The sequence below is a fragment of the Oncorhynchus mykiss genome, chromosome 24 (assembly GCF_013265735.2).
Source record: "Oncorhynchus mykiss isolate Arlee chromosome 24, USDA_OmykA_1.1, whole genome shotgun sequence".
Classification (NCBI taxonomy): domain Eukaryota; kingdom Metazoa; phylum Chordata; class Actinopteri; order Salmoniformes; family Salmonidae; genus Oncorhynchus; species Oncorhynchus mykiss.
Genome location: NC_048588.1, coordinates 45,296,827 through 45,316,702, shown reverse-complemented (window position 1 = coordinate 45,316,702; position 19,876 = coordinate 45,296,827). Strand labels below are relative to the sequence as shown.

Sequence of the window (19,876 nt, the reverse complement as noted above, 5' to 3'; positions counted from 1 at the left end):
TTAACTGGGATATGACTAAAGAGTTAATCAGGGTAAACTGGGATATGACTAGAGTTAATCAGGGTAATCTGGGATATGACTTAAGAGTTAATCAGGGTAAACTGGGATATGACTAAAGAGTTAATCAGGATAAACTGGGATATGAATAAAGAGTTAATCAGGGTAAACTGGGATATGACTAAAGAGTTTTTCAGGTTAAACTGGGATATGACTAAAGAGTTAATCAGGCTGAGTTTTCCACAAATAGACAGGGATTTTAATTTCCATGGTAGCAAAATCATGTGGAGACACAGGGCGTTAGGAAGCAGGTAGTGTGATTTCCTTAAGAGCCTGAGGGTGATAGTTTGTAGTGTGATTTCCTTAAGAGCGTGAGGGTGATAGTTTGTAGTGTGATTTCCTTTACGGTCCATTAAGGTATTTAAAACCGTATTATAATCTCCCATCCTAATAATATAGTCTAGTGTTTTGCTTGCAGGGTTGATTATTTATTTTCAAGAAGCGTGGATCATCGTAATTTGGACCATATAGATTAATGAGCCATATCTTTTTATGGTCCAATAATATATTTCAAATAATCCATCTACCTTGATGATCTGTTTGGACAATTTGCACATTCGGATCAAAATGACTGTAAATTAATATCATCACCCCTTCTGAGTTTCTTTGCCCAACAGTAGTATCTAACTAAATGCTTGTTTTTATAGCACCAACAGTGCAGAAGTATCTAACTAAATACTTGTTTTTATAGCACCAACAGTGCAGTAGTATCTGACTAAATGCTTGTGTTTCTAGCTCCAACAGTGCAGTAATATCTAACTAAATGCTTGTGTTTATAGCTCCAACAGTAGTATCTAACTAAATGCTTGTTTTTATAGCACCAACAGTGCAGAAGTATCTAACTAAATACTTGTTTTTATAGCACCAACAGTGCAGTAGTATCTGACTAAATGCTTGTGTTCCTAGCTCCAACAGTAGTATCTAACTAAATGCTTGTTTTTATAGCACCAACAGTGCAGAAGTATCTAACTAAATACTTGTTTTTATAGCACCAACAGTGCAGTAGTATCTGACTAAATGCTTGTGTTTCTAGCTCCAACAGTGCAGTAATATCTAACTAAATGCTTGTGTTTATAGCTCCAACAGTAGTATCTAACTAAATGCTTGTTTTTATAGCACCAACAGTGCAGAAGTATCTAACTAAATACTTGTTTTTATAGCACCAACAGTGCAGTAGTATCTGACTAAATGCTTGTGTTCCTAGCTCCAACAGTAGTATCTAACTAAATGCTTGTTTTTATAGCACCAACAGTGCAGAAGTATCTAACTAAATACTTGTTTTTATAGCACCAACAGTGCAGTAGTATCTGACTAAATGCTTGTGTTTCTAGCTCCAACAGTGCAGTAATATCTAACTAAATGCTTGTGTTTATAGCTCCAGCATTGCAGAAGTATCTAACTAAATGCTTGTGTTTCTAGCTCCAACAGTACAGTAGTATCTAACTAAATGCTTGTGTTTCTTGCTCCAACAGTACAGTAGTATCTAACTAAATGCTTGTGTTTCTTGCTCCAACAGTACAGTAGTATCTAACTAAATGCTTGTGTTTCTTGCTCCAACAGTACAGTAGTATCTAACTAAATGCTTGTGTTTCTTGCTCCAACAGTACAGTAGTATCTAACTAAATGCTTGTGTTTCTTGCTCCAACAGTACAGTAGTATCTAGCTAAATGCTTGTGTTCCTAACTCCAACAGTAATATCTAACTAAATGCTTGTGTTTCTAGCTCCAGCAGTACAGTAGTATCTAACTAAATGCTTGTGTTCCTAGCTCCAACAGTAATATCTAACTAAATGCTTGTTTTTATAGCACCAACAGTGCAGTAGTATCTAACTAAATGCTTGTGTTTCTAGAACCAACAGTGCAGTAGTATCTAACTAAATGCTTGTGTTTCTAGCTCCAACAGTAATATCTAACTAAATGCTTGTGTTCCTAGCTCCAACAGTGCAGTAATATCTAACTAAATGCTTGTGTTCCTAGCTACAACAGTGCAGTAGTATCTAACTAAATGCTTGTGTTTCTAGTTCCAACAGTACAGTAGTATGTAACTAAATGCTTGTGTTCCTAGCTCCAACAGTGCAGTAGTATCTAACTAAATGCTTGTGTTCCTAGTTCCAACAGTACAGTAGTATCTAACTAAATGCTTGTGTTCCTAGCTACAACAGTGCAGTAATATCTAACTAAATGCTTGTGTTCCTAGTTCCAACAGTGCAGTAGTATCTAACTATATGCTTGTGTTTCTAGCTCCAAAGGTGAAGTAGTATCTAACTAAATGCTTGTGTTCCTTGTTCCAACAGTACATTAGTATCTAACTAAATGCTTGTGTTCCTAGTTCCAACAGTACAGTAGTATCTAACTAAATGCTTGTGTTTCTAGAACCAACAGTGCAGTAATATCTAACTAAATGCTTGTGTTCCTAGTTCCAACAGTGCAGTAATATCTAACTAAATGCTTGTGTTTCTAGCTCCAAAGGTGAAGTAGTATCTAACTAAATGCTTGTGTTTCTAGTTCCAACAGTGCAGTAATATCTAACTAAATGCTTGTGTTCCTAGTTCCAACAGTGCAGTAATATCTAACTAAATGCTTGTGTTTCTAGCTCCAACAGTGCAGTAGTATCTAACTATATGCTTGTGTTTCTAGCTCCAACAGTGCAGTAATATCTAACTAAATGATTGTGTTTCTAGCTCCAAAGTTGAAGTAGTATCTAACTAAATGCTTGTGTTCCTAGTTCCAACAGTACAGTAGTATCTAACTAAATGCTTGTGTTCCTAGTTCCAACAGTACAGTAGTATCTAACTAAATGCTTGTGTTTCTAGTTCCAACAGTACAGTAGTATCTAACTAAATGCTTGTGTTCCTAGTTCCAACAGTACAGTAGTATCTAACTAAATGCTTGTGTTCCTAGTTCCAACAGTGCAGTAGTATCTAACTATATGCCTGTGTTTCTAGCTCCAAAGGTGAAGTAGTATCTAACTAAATGCTTGTGTTCCTAGTTCCAACAGTACATTAGTATCTAACTAAATGGTTGTGTTTCTAGCTCCAACAGTGCAGTAGTATCTAACTATATGCTTGTGTTTCTAGCTCCAACAGTGCAGTAATATCTAACTAAATGATTGTGTTTCTAGCTCCAAAGGTGAAGTAGTATCTAACTAAATGCTTGTGTTCCTAGTTCCAACAGTACAGTAGTATCTAACTAAATGCTTGTGTTCCTAGTTCCAACAGTACAGTAGTATCTAACTAAATGCTGGTGTTCCTAGTTCCAACAGTGCAGTAGTATCTAACTAAATGTTTGTGTTTCTAGCTCCAACAGTGCAGTAATATCTAACTATATGCTTGTGTTTCTAGCTCCAACAGTGCAGTAATATCTAACTAAATGATTGTGTTTCTAGCTCCAAAGGTGAAGTAGTATCTAACTAAATGCTTGTGTTCCTAGTTCCAACAGTACAGTAGTATCTAACTAAATGCTTGTGTTCCTAGTTCCAACAGTGCAGTAGTATCTAACTACATGCTTGTGTTCCTAGTTCCAACAGTGCAGTAGTATCTAACTAAATGTTTGTGTTTCTAGCTCCAACAGTGCAGTAATATCTAACTATATGCTTGTGTTTCTAGCTCCAACAGTGCAGTAATATCTAACTAAATGCATGTTTTCCTAACTCCAAGAGTACAGTAGTATCTAACGATTTACAACAATACAAACAAATCACAGGTCGTCCCAGTGACTGACAGACCACCCCTGTCCACCTGGATCCCAGGTTGTCCCAGTGACTGGCAGACCACCCCTGTCCACCTGGATCCCAGGTTGTCCCAGTGACTGGCAGACCATCCCTGTCCAGCTGGATCCCAGGTCGTCCCAGTGACTGGCAGACCATCCCTGTCCAGCTGGATCCAAGGTCGTCCCAGTGACTGGCATACCATCCCTGTCCAGCTGGATCCCAGGTTGTCCCAGTGACTGGCAGACCATCCTGTCCAGCTGGATCCCAGGTCGTCCCAGTGACTGGCAGACCACCCCTGTCCACCTGGATCCCAGGTCGTCCCAGTGACTGGCAGACCACCCCTGTCCACCTGGATCCCAGGTCGTCCCAGTCACTGGCAGACCACCCTGTCCACCTGGATCCCTGGCCTCTGAGTGATGGGGACCCATCCTTTATAAAGAGCTCCCAGTGACTGGCAGACCACCCTGTCCAGCTGGATCCCTGGCCTCTGAGTGATGGGGACCCATCCTTTATAAAGAGCTCCCAGTGCCTGGCAGACCACCCTGTCCAGCTGGATCCCTGGCCTCTGAGTGATGGGGACCCATCCTTTATAAAGAGCTCCCAGTGACTGGCAGACCACCCTGTCCAGCTGGATCCCTGGCCTCTGAGTGATGGGAACCCATCCTTTATAAAGAGCTCCCAGTTACTGGCAGACCACCCTGTCCAGCTGGATCCCTGGCCTCTGAGTGATGGGGACCCATCCTTTATAAAGAGCTCCCAGTGACTGGCAGACCACCCTGTCCAGCTGGATCCCTGGCCTCTGAGTGATGGGAACCCATCCTTTATAAAGAGCTCCCAGTGAATGACAGACCACCCTGTCCAGCTGGATCCCTGGCCTCTGAGTGATGGGGACCCATCCTTTATAAAGAGCTCCCAGTGACTGGCAGACCACCCTGTCCAGCTGGATCCCTGGCCTCTGAGTGATGGGAACCCATCCTTTATAAAGAGCTCCCAGTTACTGGCAGACCACCCTGTCCAGCTGGATCCCTGGCCTCTGAGTGATGGGGACCCATCCTTTATAAAGAGCTCCCAGTGACTGGCAGACCACCCTGTCCAGCTGGATCCCTGGCCTCTGAGTGATGGGGACCCATCCTTTATAAAGAGCTCCCAGTGACTGGCAGACCACCCTGTCCAGCTGGATCCCTGGCCTCTGAGTGATGGGGACCCATCCTTTATAAAGAGCTCCCAGTGCCACCCACATAACAGAAGCAGATTAACTGCCACAAGCATTTCCAGCCGCCCTCACCTCCATTATATTGTATATAGTTATTCAAAAGTATATATAAAAAAATCTTGTATATCTTAATTTATTTCCACAATAAATTTTATAATATGCGCAAAAATTTTGGCAGTTCATGCGAAGGATTGTTACCTATAACCAGGATTGATATTACAAAAATACAATTTTTAGCAAGCATTCACAATTATTGTGATTCATCCTATATTTATCCCTAACATCATTACCTCATAGCAACAGATGTGGGAAACACGCACACACACACACACACACACACACACACACACACACACACACACACAATTTCCCCACAAACAACCACAAGCTCAGATGTTCAACAGATGTTCCATCCCCAAGCCTCAAGAGATAAGTTGTTTGAGAAGTCATGCAAAATTGAGCAAGAATGTGGAGATTTGATTAACCAATGTGAAGTCCTAGGTGATGGAGATCAGATACACCCCTTTCCCCTGAAAGACAGACACGCTGGTCCCCCGTTGTGACCATTTCCCCAAGCATCTCTGCAGTCAGACCTTTTAATGATTTTGTGCCACCGGGGCCACAATAGCTTGCCCCTTCTCTGATTGTCCGAGTGTGACCCCCTCCCCATGAGTTACCGCAGCTAGTGTTGCCAGCACTGCCACTGCCTGGGTGGGGGCCCCCCACCGGAATCCCCACCGGCTCGCTACAAGGTCGTCAAGGTTCTCATTAGCAGCTTTGAGAATTTCCTTGTATATTATGCTCTCCCATCAGGGGGCTTTGGCTTTGCAGTACCAACCCTGTCAGGCAGGCTCAGAACCACCAACCCTGTCAGGCAGGCTCAGAACCACTGTTGGACCAACCCTGTCAGGCAGGCTCAGAACCACCAACCCTGCCAGGCAGGCTCAGAACCCCCAACCCTGCCAGGCAGGCTCAGAACCCCCAACCCTGTCAGGCAGGCTCAGAACCACCAACCCTGTCAGGCAGGCTCAGAACCACCAACCCTGTCAGGCAGACTCAGAACCACCAACCCTGTCAGGCAGGCTCAGAACCACTGTTGGACCAACCCTGTCAGGCAGGCTCAGAACCACTGTCGGACCAACCCTGTCAGGCAGGCTCAGAACCCCCAACCCTGTCAGGCAGGCTCAGAACCACCAACCCTGTCAGGCAGGCTCAGAACCACTGTTGGACCAACCCTGTCAGGCAGGCTCAGAACCACCAACCCTGCCAGGCAGGCTCAGAACCACCAACCCTGTCAGGCAGGCTCAGAACCACCAACCCTGTCAGGCAGGCTCAGAACCACTGTTGGACCAACCCTGTCAGGCAGGCTCAGAACCACTGTCGGACCAACCCTGTCAGGCAGGCTCAGAACCCCCAACCCTGTCAGGCAGGCTCAGAACCACCAACCCTGTCAGGCAGGCTCAGAACCACCAACCCTGTCAGGCAGGCTCATAACCACCAACCCTGTCAGGCAGGCTCAGAACCACTGTCGGACCAACCCTGTCAGGCAGGCCCAGAACCACTGTTTGCTCAGAACCACTGTCGGACCAACCCTGTCAGGCAGGCTCAGAACCACCAACCCTGTCAGGCAGGCTCAGAACCACCAACCCTGTCAGGCAGGCTCAGAACCACCAACACTGTCAGGCAGGCTCAGAACCACCAACCCTGTCAGGCAGGCTCAGAACCACTGTCGGACCCCCCTGTCAGGCAGGCTCAGAACCACTGTCGGACCAACCCTGTCAGGCAGGTTCAGAACCACCAACCCTGTCAGGTAGGCTCAGAACCACTGTCGGACCAACCCTGTCAGGCAGGCTCAGAACCACCAAACCTGTCAGGCAGGCTCAGAACCACTGTCGGACCAACCCTGTCAGGCAGGCTCAGAACCACCAACCCTGTCAGGCAGGCTCAGAACCACCAACCCTGTCAGGCAGGCTCAGAACCACTGTCGGACCAACCCTGTCAGGCAGGCTCAGAACCACTGTCGGACCCCCCCTGTCAGGCAGGCTCAGAACCACCAACCCTGTCAGGCAGGCTCAGAACCACTGTCGGACCAACCCTGTCAGGCAGGCTCAGAACCACCAACCCTGTCAGGCAGGCTCAGAACCACTGTCGGACCCCCCTGTCAGGCAGGCTCAGAACCACTGTCGGACCCCCCCTGTCAGGCAGGCTCAGAATCTTGAGAGGGCTGTGCTGCTTTATCAGGTCTCTGACCGCATTCATCTTTCTGTCCTGGCTGCATATAGGCTACTTACAGCAGGCCAATAAATACAGATAAGAACTTCTGCTTAGTGTGTGGGTCCATCAGGTGGGTGTCTAGGGTATATGGTTGGAGACCGCTCCATCATGATAGGACAATAGATAAATCAACTATATTTATAATCTATTTTAAAATGAATATCCCATATCTGCAAAACATGTAAAGCTCTCTAGGATTTGCAACTATTTTCCTGTTTTGCTCCAGAATCTTCCAAACACAAAAACACACACCTTCTGTCACAATACACCCACACACACCCACATACTATGTCCTCTGTTTGCTGTGTTTTTATCCAAACCATGTTGATTCCTACCTCATTTCAGGCTTTTGTGTTTCAGTTCGTTATATTTGTAGAGGTATTATTTCAATAATGATCCTTTCTTCCAATGCTGTCTTTTATCTATTTATAAATACTTTGGATAGAAAGTTGAATAATAATTATTTTACAACATTCACTATCTTGAATGGTATAGTGTATTTGTTGTGTATTTCTTTTTCCTGGCAGCAGAGTGTGCAGTTTATAGAAGGTTTAACATAACCTAATGTGACTAGCCTCTGGAACCTCCTATTAAAGAGGACCAGGAACAACTCTGGGCTCTAGAGCCTCTACTAAAGGAGCAGGAAAAACTATTGGATCTAAACCCTCTACATAGAGAGGAGCAGGTACAACCCTGGGCTCTAGAGCCTATACTTAAAGAGCAGGAACAACCCTGGGCTCTAGAGTCTCTACTTAAAGGGCAGGTACAACCCTGGGCTCTAGAGCCTATACTTAAAGAGCAGGGGAACAACCCTGGGCTCTAGAGTCTCTACTTAAAGGGCAGGTACAACCCTGGGCTCTAGAGCCTATACTTAAAGAGCAGGAACAACCCTGGACTCCAGAGCCTCTACTGAAAGAGCAGGAACAACTCTGGGCTCTAGAGCCTCTACTGAAAGAGCAGGAACAACCATGGACTCCAGAGACTCTACTTAAAGAGCAGGAACAACCCTGGACTCCAGAGCCTCTACTTAAAGAGCCAATGAGAGCTAAGTGGAATAGGCAGCCAGCCAATGAGAGCCAGGCTGACTAGACAGCCAACCAATAGCAGACAGCCCGTGTGAACGTGTGATTCGGGTCCCTCCCCTTCCCCGGCTCAATGCTCCGCCCTCTCTCAGCAGATTTTATTATAGAAATTACTATAAGGTTTAACAGTAATTACATTATAAAATAATAACATTTGATGTGTCCTGTATCTTGTCTCCACAGTGGGACCTACCACTCCAGGGATGAGAGCACAGACAGTGGTCTGAGTATGAGCAGCTACAGTGTCCCCCGTACCCCCGACGACTTCCTCAACAGTGTGGACAGTGTCCCCCGTACCCCCGACGACTTCCTCAACAGTTTGGACAGTGTCCCCCGAACCCCTGATGACTTTCTCAACGGTGTGGACGAGATGGACACAGGTGAGACATACTAGCTCCAGTTAGCAGCATGGACCTGATGTTGAGATGGTCTGGTATCAGTCAGTATGTCTGATGATGTGATTAACTCACAGTGTTGTCAATACACTTCCAGTATCAGTGGTTTGTCATTAAGTTATTCAATGGACTGGGCTGTTTAGTCAGGATCATTATGGGACAATACTAGGACATTACATCATAATACATTATAACAACATCATAATACACTAGAACAACATCGTAATACATTATAACAACATCATACTACATTATTACATCATCATAATAAAACATTATAACAATATTATAATACATTATAACAACATCATAATACATTATTACATCATCATAATAATACATAATAACAATATTATAATACATTATAACAACATCATAATACATTATAACATAATAAATTATAACAACATCATAATACATTATTACAACATATTAAAACATTATAACTACATCATAATACATTATAACAACATCATCATACATTATAACAACATCTTAATACATTATAACAACATCATAATACATTATAACATAATACATTATAACAACATCATAATACATTATAACAACATCTTAATACATTATAACATAATACATTATTACAACATCATAATACATTATAACAACATCATAATAAATTATTACAACATCATAATACATTATAACAACATCATAATACATTATTACAACATCATAATACATTATAACAACATCATAATACATTATTACAACATCATAATACATTATTACAACATCATAATACATTATAACAACATCATAATACATTATAACAATACATTATAACAACATCATAATACATTATAACATCATAATACATTATTACAACATCATGATACATTATAACAACATCATAATGCATTATAACAACATCATAATACATTATAGCATAATACATTATAACAACATCATAATACATTATAACAACATCATAATACATTATAACAACATCATAATACACTAGAACAACAACGTAATACATTATAACAACATCATAATACATTATTACAACATAATAAAACATTATAACAACATCATAATACACTAGAACAACAACATAATACATTATAACAACATCATAATGCATTATAACAACATCTTAATACATTATAACATAATACATTATAACAACATCATAATACATTATAACAACATCATAATACATTATAACAACATCATAATAAATTATTACAACATCATAATACATTATTACAACATCATAATACATTATAACATCATAATGCATTATAACAACATCTTAATACATTATAACATAACACATTATAACAACATCATAATACATGATACAACATCATAATACATTATAACATCATAATACATTATTACAACATCATAATACATTATTACAACATCATAATACATTATTACAACATCATAATACATTATTACAATATCATAATACATTAAAACAACATCATAATACATTATTACAACATCATAATACATTATTACAACATCATAATACATTATTACAACATCATAATACATTATAGCAACATCATAATGCATTATAACAACATCATAATACATTATAGCATAATACATTATAACAACATCATAATACATTATAACAACATCATAATACATTATAACAACATCATAATACACTAGAACAACAACGTAATACATTATAACAACATCATAATACATTATTACAACATAATAAAACATTATAACAACATCATAATACACTAGAACAACAACATAATACATTATAACAACATCATAATGCATTATAACAATATCATAATACATTATAACAACATCATAATACATTATTACAACATCATAATACATTATTACAACATCATAATACATTATTACAACATCATAATACATTATTACAACATCATAATACATTATTACAACATCATAATACATTATTACAACATCATAATACATTATAACAACATCATAATACATTATTGCAACATCATAATACATTATAACAACATCATAATACATTATAGCATAATACATTATAACAACATCATAATACATTATTACAACATCATAATACATTATAACAACATCATAATACATTATTACAACATCATAATACATTATTACATAATACATTATAACAACATCATAATACATTATTACATAATACATTATAACAACATAATACATTATAACAACATCATAATACATTATAACAACATCATAATACATTATTACATAATACATTATAACAACATCATAATACATTATTACAACATCATAATACATTATAACAACATCATAATACATAATAACAACATCATAATACATTATTACAACATAATACATTATAACATCATAATACATTATAACAACATCATAATACATTATTGCAACATCATAATACATTATTACAACATCATAATACATTATAACTACATCATAATACATTATAACAACATCATAATACATTATTACAACATCATAATGCATTATAACATCATAATACATTATAACAACATCATAATACATTATTGCAACATCATAATACATTATAACAACATCATAATACATTATTACATAATACATTATAACAACATCATAATACATTATTACATAATACATTATAACAACATCATAATACATTATTACAACATCATAATACATTATTACAACATCATAATACATTATAACAACATCATAATACATTATAACATAATACAATATAACAACATCATAATACATTATAACATAATACATTATAACAACATCATAATACATTATAACAACATCATAATACATAATAACAACATCATAATACATTATAACAACATCATAATACATTATAACATAATACATTATAACAACATCATAATACATTATTACAACATCATAATACATTATTACAACATCATAATACATAATAACAACATCATAATACATTATAACAACATCATAATACATTATTACAACATCGTAATACATTATTGCAACATCATAATACATTATAGCAACATCATAATACATTATTGCAACATCATAATACATTATTACAACATCATAATACATTATTACAACATCATAATACATAATAACAACATCATAATACATTATAACAACATCATAATACATTATTACAACATCATAATACATTATAACAACATCATAATACATTATTACAACATCATAATACATAATAACAACATCATAATACATTATAACATAATACATTATAACATAATACATTATAACAACATCATAATACATAACATAATACATTATAACAACATCATAATACATTATATCATAATACATTATAACAACATCATAATACATTATAACAACATCATAATACATAATAACAACATCATAATACATTATAACAACATCATAATACATTATAACATAATACATTATAACAACATCATAATACATTATTACAACATCATAATACATAATAACAACATCATAATACATTATAACAACATCATAATACATTATAACAACATCATAATACATTATTACAACATCATAATACATTATTGCAACATCATAATACATTATAACAACATCATAATACATTATTACAACATCATAATACATTATAACAACATCATAATACATTATAACAACATCATAATACATTATAACAACATCATAATACATTATTACAACATCATAATACATAATAACAACATCATAATACATTATAACAACATCATAATACATTATAACAACATCATAATACATTATTGCAACATCATAATACATTATTGCATCATCATAATACATTATAACAACATCATAATACATTATATCATAATACATTATAACAACATCATAATACACTAGAACAACAACATAATACATTATAACAACATCACAATACATTATAACAACGTCATAATACATTATAACATAATACATTATAACAACATCATAATGCTTCATAACTTTACATAACTCATCCATGTGGTTGTTTTGTCATAATCAGGGGACTCCCTGCCGGTCTCCATGGGAACACAGGCCAGTCGTTTCCCTGACTACTTGGACGTCATCCCGGGGACAGATGTAGACCTTGGCACGCTGGAGAACAAGAGCATGGCCGTGGAGGGGGAAGAGCTAATGCCTAGTCTCCAGGAAGCCTTGAGCTCCGACATCCTAAACGACATGGAGTCAGTTCTGGCAGCCACCAAGATGGACAAGGAGAACTTCCTCACATGGTTATAGACCAAGCCGGACCTGGGCCTGCTCACTGATAAGCTATAGTATACAACATCGGTTTACAAACTTTTTTTTGCTACTTGACCCACCAATTGAGGTGGGTGTTTAGTCATGACCCACCAATTGAGGTGGGTGTTCAGTCATGACCCACCAATTGAGATGGGTGTTTAGTCATGACCCACCAATTGAGGTGGGTGTTTAGTCATGACCCACCACACGATTTGAGCAGTGGAACAACATGCTCTGACCCGCAGGTATATAGGAGAGAGGAGAGGAGCCTGGGATTAGCTACAATGGGCTCTATAGGAGAGACACTGCTCTTCACTCCTATAGTCCACACGTTTACCTGCTGCCTAGTCAAACTCTCAGACCAGTGAACGATGTGTAGTTGCCTTGATTAAAATATTTTCCTCCTTCCTGGATATGAATGATATCTGTCATCGGGCAGCATACATGTTAACATGGCCGACTGAGGCACTGCTATTCTGTTGTTTCTATATCTTTCTTTTTGTTGTCTGTGTCTTCAAGGCTGGCCTGTGAACACACAATTTATTCAAAGGTCCCTGAATCTTTTCACACGGCTGGCATTCTCAATCTGTCCATCATCTTTACCTGGTTGTTTCTCTACCACACCTTTACATCTAGGGTGTCTTACCTGCTGGCCGGCCGGCAAGGCAAGGGGCCTGCTGCTCTCCTTATCCCCCAACCCCCACATCTGATCTGGGTGGCTGCCTGCCTGTACTCCTCTCACCTCGGCCCCAGGCTTCCTGACAATAGCATTCAAGCATTGTATTATCCTGCCTTTTTTTCTTTTAATTCATGTATTTTACATTGTTGTTTTAAATAGTTTTTGTTTTTAATGATGAGCCGGAGAAAACCCAAAATGATATATCTGAAGTTGTGTCAAGAACTGTATTGATTTGGAAGGTTAGTTTAGGTACGTTAGGTTAGGGCTTCGCCCCAAATGGCACATATTCCTGACATAGTACACTACTATGGCCCCTGGTAGTAGTGCACTAGATAAGGTATAGGGTGCTATTTGGGACATAACCTGGTTTACACAAGCTGGAGTCCCAGTTAGGACATGTTAGCTCTGTGTGGTGGTGATGGGGCTATTGCCTGGAGCCTGGGCCGGGGACCTCGCATACTATACTCAGTGGTGGAAAAAGTACCCAATTGTTATACTTGAATAAAAAGTAAAGATACCTTAATAGAAAATGTCTCAAGTAAAAGTGCAAGTCACCCAGTAAAATACTACCTGAGTAAAAGTCTAAAAGTGTTTGTTTTTAAATTAACTTTAGTATCAAAAGTAAAAGTATAAATCACTTAAAATTCCTTACATTAAACAAACCAGACCTCACCATTTTCTTGTTTTTTAATTTACAGATAGCCAGGGGTACACGCCAACATAATTTACAAAAGATGCATGCATGTGTGTTTACTGAGTCCGCCAAATCAGAGGCAGTAGGAATGACCAGGGATGTTCTCTTGATAAGTTTGTGAATTAGACTATTTTCCTGCCCTGCTAAGAATTCAAAATGTAAGGAGTGCTTTTGGGTGTCAGGGAAAATGTATGGATTCAAAATTACATTATTTTATTTAGGAATGTAGTGAAGTACAATTATAAGTTGTCAAAAAAGTAAATAATAAAGTACAGATACCCCAAAAAACGACTTAAGTAGTACTTTAAAGTATTTTTACTTAAGTACTATACACCACTGGCTATACTATACAATATGATACATACGTACTGCTGCTTGGCTGTGCCAGCATGTTTATACGTTTTTGTCAAATCAAAGTGCCTTCAGTTGTATTTTTTGAGAGAAGAAGAGCAAGAAAATCTACACCAAGTAATAATACTAAATAATGTGTCTAAGAAGTTGTATTATTGCCAAACAAACATCAAAAATACTCTCCTCTACTTACGTTAATGTCCAATAATCAACAGTATGTTTCTGTTTTTCTAAAAACGTGTTATTATTATGGGACTTCAGTAACACTTTACTTGACACCCTTGACACGATCAAAACCATGTCATAATATGTCTTAACAGCTACCATAACCATACCATAACCTGTCATAACACTATCATGACCCATATATTTACACCTGTTGTGACATATTGTGTTATTTCATGGCTGGTTATGAACCCTATATGCTGTAAGTTTGTTGTTGTTGTTGTTGTTGTTGTAATGAATTGTTAACAGTCATCATATTTTAAATAACTTGTAGAAAATACTCTTTATAACACTGTCAAGAAGCTTTATGACATCATAATCAGATAGGCTTTTCACGTACATCCCCTTATTTCAGTCATTAGTCAAAAAGATGGTGTCTTGTCCTGCTCCTGTCCTCCTGTGTCTTGTCCTGCTCCTGTCCTCCTGTGTCTTGTCTTGTCCTGCTCCTGTCCTCCTGTGTCTTGTCTTGTCCTGCTCCTGTCCTCCTGTGTCTTGTCTTGTCCTGCTCCTGTCCTCCTGTGTCTTGCCTTGTCCTGCTCCTGTCCTCCTGTGTCTTGCCTTGTCCTGCTCCTGTCCTCCTGTGTCTTGTCTTGTCCTGCTCCTGTCCTCCTGTGTCTTGTCTTGTCCTGCTGCTGTCCTCCTGTGTCTTGTCCTGCTCCTGTCCTCCTGTGTCTTGTCCTGCTCCTGTCCTCCTGTGTCTTGCCTTGTCCTGCTCCTGTCCTCCTGTGTCTTGTCTTGTCCTGCTCCTGTCCTCCTGTGTCTTGTCTTGTCCTGCTGCTGTCCTCCTGTGTCTTGTCCTGCTCCTGTCCTCCTGTGTCTTGTCCTGCTCCTGTCCTCCTGTGTCTTGCCTTGTCCTGCTCCTGTCCTCCTGTGTCTTGCCTTGTCCTGCTCCTGTCCTCCTGTGTCTTGTCTTGTCCTGCTCCTGTCCTCCTGTGTCTTGTCTTGTCCTGCTCCTGAAATCTGCTCTTGCATTTGCCCCAGGCACTGGGGGGCCACGGGGACTGGGACGGGGGGACGGGGTGCATGTGTGACATCATTGTGTGCACAATTACAATGATAATTTAATATGGTCAATTTCAGAACATTTTAAATTACATAAACATACTGTTGACAAGTAGGCTATGGTGTAATGGAAGGTTTTGCCTTGTGTGCTGTGCTAGGTTTTGTGAGATTTTATATTCTTATGTATGTGTCATAACCAGCCCTAAAATAACTACCGTGGTAGGTTTTTGGCACTCTTATTTTTTTAACCTTTATTTAACTAGGCAAATCAGTTAAGAAAAAATTATTATTTTCAATGACGGCCTAGGAACAGTGAGTTAACTGGTCTAGGAACAGTGAGTTAACTGCCTGTTCAGGGGCAGAACGACAGATTTGTACCTCGTCAGCTCGGGGTTTTGAACTTGCAACCTTTCGGTTACTAGTCCATTGCTCTAACCACTAGGCTACCCTGTCGCCCATGCATGTAGATGTATGTAGATATGTCATGTATGTATATGTCATAACCAGCCATAAAATAACACAATGTCACAACATGGCTGTTAAGACCATATTATGACAGATTATGACAATTTATGTCAGTTGACATTACACCACATGTTTTGATGCTTGGTGTCATGTAAAGTGTTACCGGGATATCTTATTTTTAATGAAGCCTAGCTTCTTTATATTTCAGTCTTATTTCTGTTTTATCTTTTAATCATCTTCTAAGTTAATTAGGTTATTATTTTGTGATGTATTATAGATCAAACCGCTTTTTAATTTTTACTTTATCGTGATGTTTTATAGGTAGATTGATACATTTTAACCGGGCCACCTTTCAGCACATCACTGCAACAGATCCAACTGACATGGGGCTTTTCAGAACCAAAACCAGAATCCGTTACAAATTCCCTCTTTCACCAGTTTACGATATCTGGTTGGCAGATTGGTTATGATTTTATCGGGGTTAGGGTTATTGTATCCTTATCAATCACACTCAGCTTTCATTCTTTCCCTATTACCTGAGGATATTCTTAATCAATAACCCATCCCCCAAAAAAGGAACAGTTTGAAGAAAACAAGAAAACAAAAGGCACTTTGGATCAATAAGAACTGGTTTGATGTAGTGTCCCAAATGACATCCTATTCCCTACATAGTTCACTACTCAATACATGTCAAAAGTAGTGCACCTTTGAGGGAATAGGGTGTCATTTAGGAGACAGTGATTGTCTCCATGTCTGAAAGGCAGTCTATGGACTTACTGCCCTCGTATAGACCTGCTGTTTTGTGCTGTGCTGAAACAGATGGTGGTTAGGACATGTTTTAGCTGGCTAGAAAAGCATTTTTGTGAGGTTCCAGCCGGGGCTTGATTTGATCAATGGTAAATGTGAGTTACAGCATGGGGACTCTAGTTGGTGTACAGTTAGAATTTCTCCTCATGAACAAAAACAACAAAAATCAATCAGCTATGATTTTACTAAAGTCAGGAATTGTTGTGATGAGTTATTTTTTATTTTTTTTAAACATTTCCTAATAATTCTTCTTCCAAATGATACTGAATCTGCCTTCACGGGTGACAAAAATGATGAAAATTATTTGTTATTATCACCCGCTATCTGTCTAACTACACATGTATAAGTGAATGAGAGCATGACTTCGTGTTTGAGGTAACAGAGATTTCTGAGTAGTCAGAGGCAAAATACCATCTCTAGACATGGTGGCCATTTTGATTGACTAACCCTGTGAGGATTCTAGGAGTTCTAGAATAGAACAAACAAGTACGTGATTTTTTTCTTATTTTTTTTTACATTTTTGTTATGAGTTTGTTTCCATTCTTCCAGAACAAGAGAACACTACAGCAACATTATGTTATTGCTATATTTCTTCCTTTATGATCAGAATCGCTGCTTTCTCAGATGTTTAAATGTTGATGACACTTAGGGCTCTATTCAATCCGTATCGCGGTAATTGAGCATCACAGCGTGATTGAAATTTGAAGGCAATGCCTTCGCGTTAGCAGAGACTGCATTGACGGTAAAAGCTGCAAATGTCGGCTCAATAGGAAATTACCTTTACATTTCTAGTGCGGTATGTGTAACACTTCAGCGATCCAGATTGAATAGAGCCCTAACACATTATCCAGACTGAATAGAGCCCTAACACATTATCCAGACTGAATAGAGCCCTAACACATTATCCAGACTGAATAGAGCCCTAACACATTATCCAGACTGAGCAGAGCCTTAACACATTATACAGACTGAATAGAGCCCTAACACATTATCCAGACTGAGCAGAGCCTTAACACATTATCCAGACTGAATAGAGCCCTAACACATTATCCAGACTGAATAGAGCCCTAACACATTATCCAGACTGATTAGAACCCTACACATTATCCAGGCTGAAGAGTCCTAACACATTATCCAGATTGAATAGAGCCCGAACACATTATCAAGACTGAACAGAGCCCTAACACATTATCCAGACTGAATAGAGCCCTAACACATTATCAAGACTGAACAGAGCCCTAACACATTATCCAGACTGAATAGAGCCCTAACACATTATCCAGACTGAATAGAGCCCTAACACATTATCCAGATTGAATAGAGCCCGAACACATTATCAAGACTGAACAGAGCCCTAACACATTATCCAGACTGAATAGAGCCCTAACACATTATTCACTCATAACATCGCTCAGTTCCTTTAATGATCTATCAGCCTGTCTACTGTAGAGGAAGGACATTTTGACGACTGATGATATATTGCTAGCTACACTAAAAAGCCAAGATGCCAAATTGGCAGTATTTAACTTTTTACATAACAAATGTTTTACATTGTTACCATGTACATTTTGAGTGTGGATTATGTTTTCAGTCATTTCCATTCAGTTGATTGATTCTCTGATTATCATGTATAGCACTGATGGTGGCTATTGGATGGATGGGTTAAACAGTGAGAGAGACAGAACAATGCAACTAAAGTGACTTTTCTTGTCATCGTTGGTGGTCCGCTACTCTACCGTGCTTGTATTGCACATATACAGAATGTTGGCAGAAATGATTTATTTGTCACAGAAGTGTGACTTTGTCCATAGCTAGTTTGTGTAATTGTCAGACTAAATCAAATCAAAGTTTATTTGTCACATGCGCCGAATACAACAGGTGTAGACCTCACAGTGAAATGCTGAATACAACAGGTGTAGTAGACCTTACAGTGAAATTCTTACTTACAGGCTCTAACCAATAGTGCAAAAAATGTATTAGGTGAACAAGTAAGTAAAGAAATAAAACAGTAAAAAGACAGGCTATATAAAGTAGAGAGGCTATATACAGACACCGGTTAGACTGATCGAGGTGACTATAGTTAACTGTTGACTGTCTTTGGATCGTAGTACTAACCACTGTCAGACTACAGTTAACTGTTGACTGTCTTTGGATCGTAGTACTAACCACTGTCAGACTACAGTTAACTGTTGACTGTCTTTGGAGCAGGACTCACCACTGTCAGACTACAGTTAACTGTTGGCTGTCTTTGGAGCAGGACTAACCACTGTCAGACTACAGTTAACTGTTGACTGTCTTTGGAGCAGCACTAACCACTGTCAGACTACAGTTAACTGTTGACTGTCTTTGGATTGTAGTACTAACCACTGTCAGACTACAGTTAACTGTTGACTGTCTTTGGATCGTAGTACTAACCACTGTCAAACTAGTTAACTGTTGACTGTCTTTGGATCGTAGTACTAACCACTGTCAGACTACAGTTAACTGTTGACTGTCTTTGGAGCAGGACTCACCACTGTCAGACTACAGTTAACTGTTGACTGTCTTTGGAGCAGCACTAACCACTGTCAGACTACAGTTAACTGTTGACTGTCTTTGGATCGTAGTACTAACCACTGTCAGACTACAGTTAACTGTTGACTGTCTTTGGAGCAGCACTAACCACTGTCAGACTACAGTTAACTGTTGACTGTCTTTGGATCGTAGTAC

At 38.8% G+C, this 19,876-nt stretch overlaps 1 protein-coding gene across 2 annotated transcripts in view; it reads left to right on the top strand.

Moving 5' to 3' along the window:
* Positions 1–15,389, top strand: part of LOC110503298 (Yes1 associated transcriptional regulator) — a 69,039-nt gene extending 53,650 nt beyond the window's left edge. Inside the window, exons 7-9 of one of the 2 annotated variants that reach the window (XR_005039359.1) lie at positions 8,518–8,714; positions 12,706–13,063; positions 13,126–15,389. Coding sequence is in view for 1 of the 2 variants with exons in the window: in XM_036961713.1 (XP_036817608.1) it covers positions 8,518–8,714; positions 12,706–12,941 (433 nt within the window). In the remaining variant the exon portion in view is untranslated. Of the gene's footprint in view, positions 1–8,517; positions 8,715–12,705 lie in introns of both variants that reach the window. The other variant, XM_036961713.1, reaches the window with a different exon arrangement.
* Positions 15,390–19,876: the final 4,487 nt, after the last annotated feature.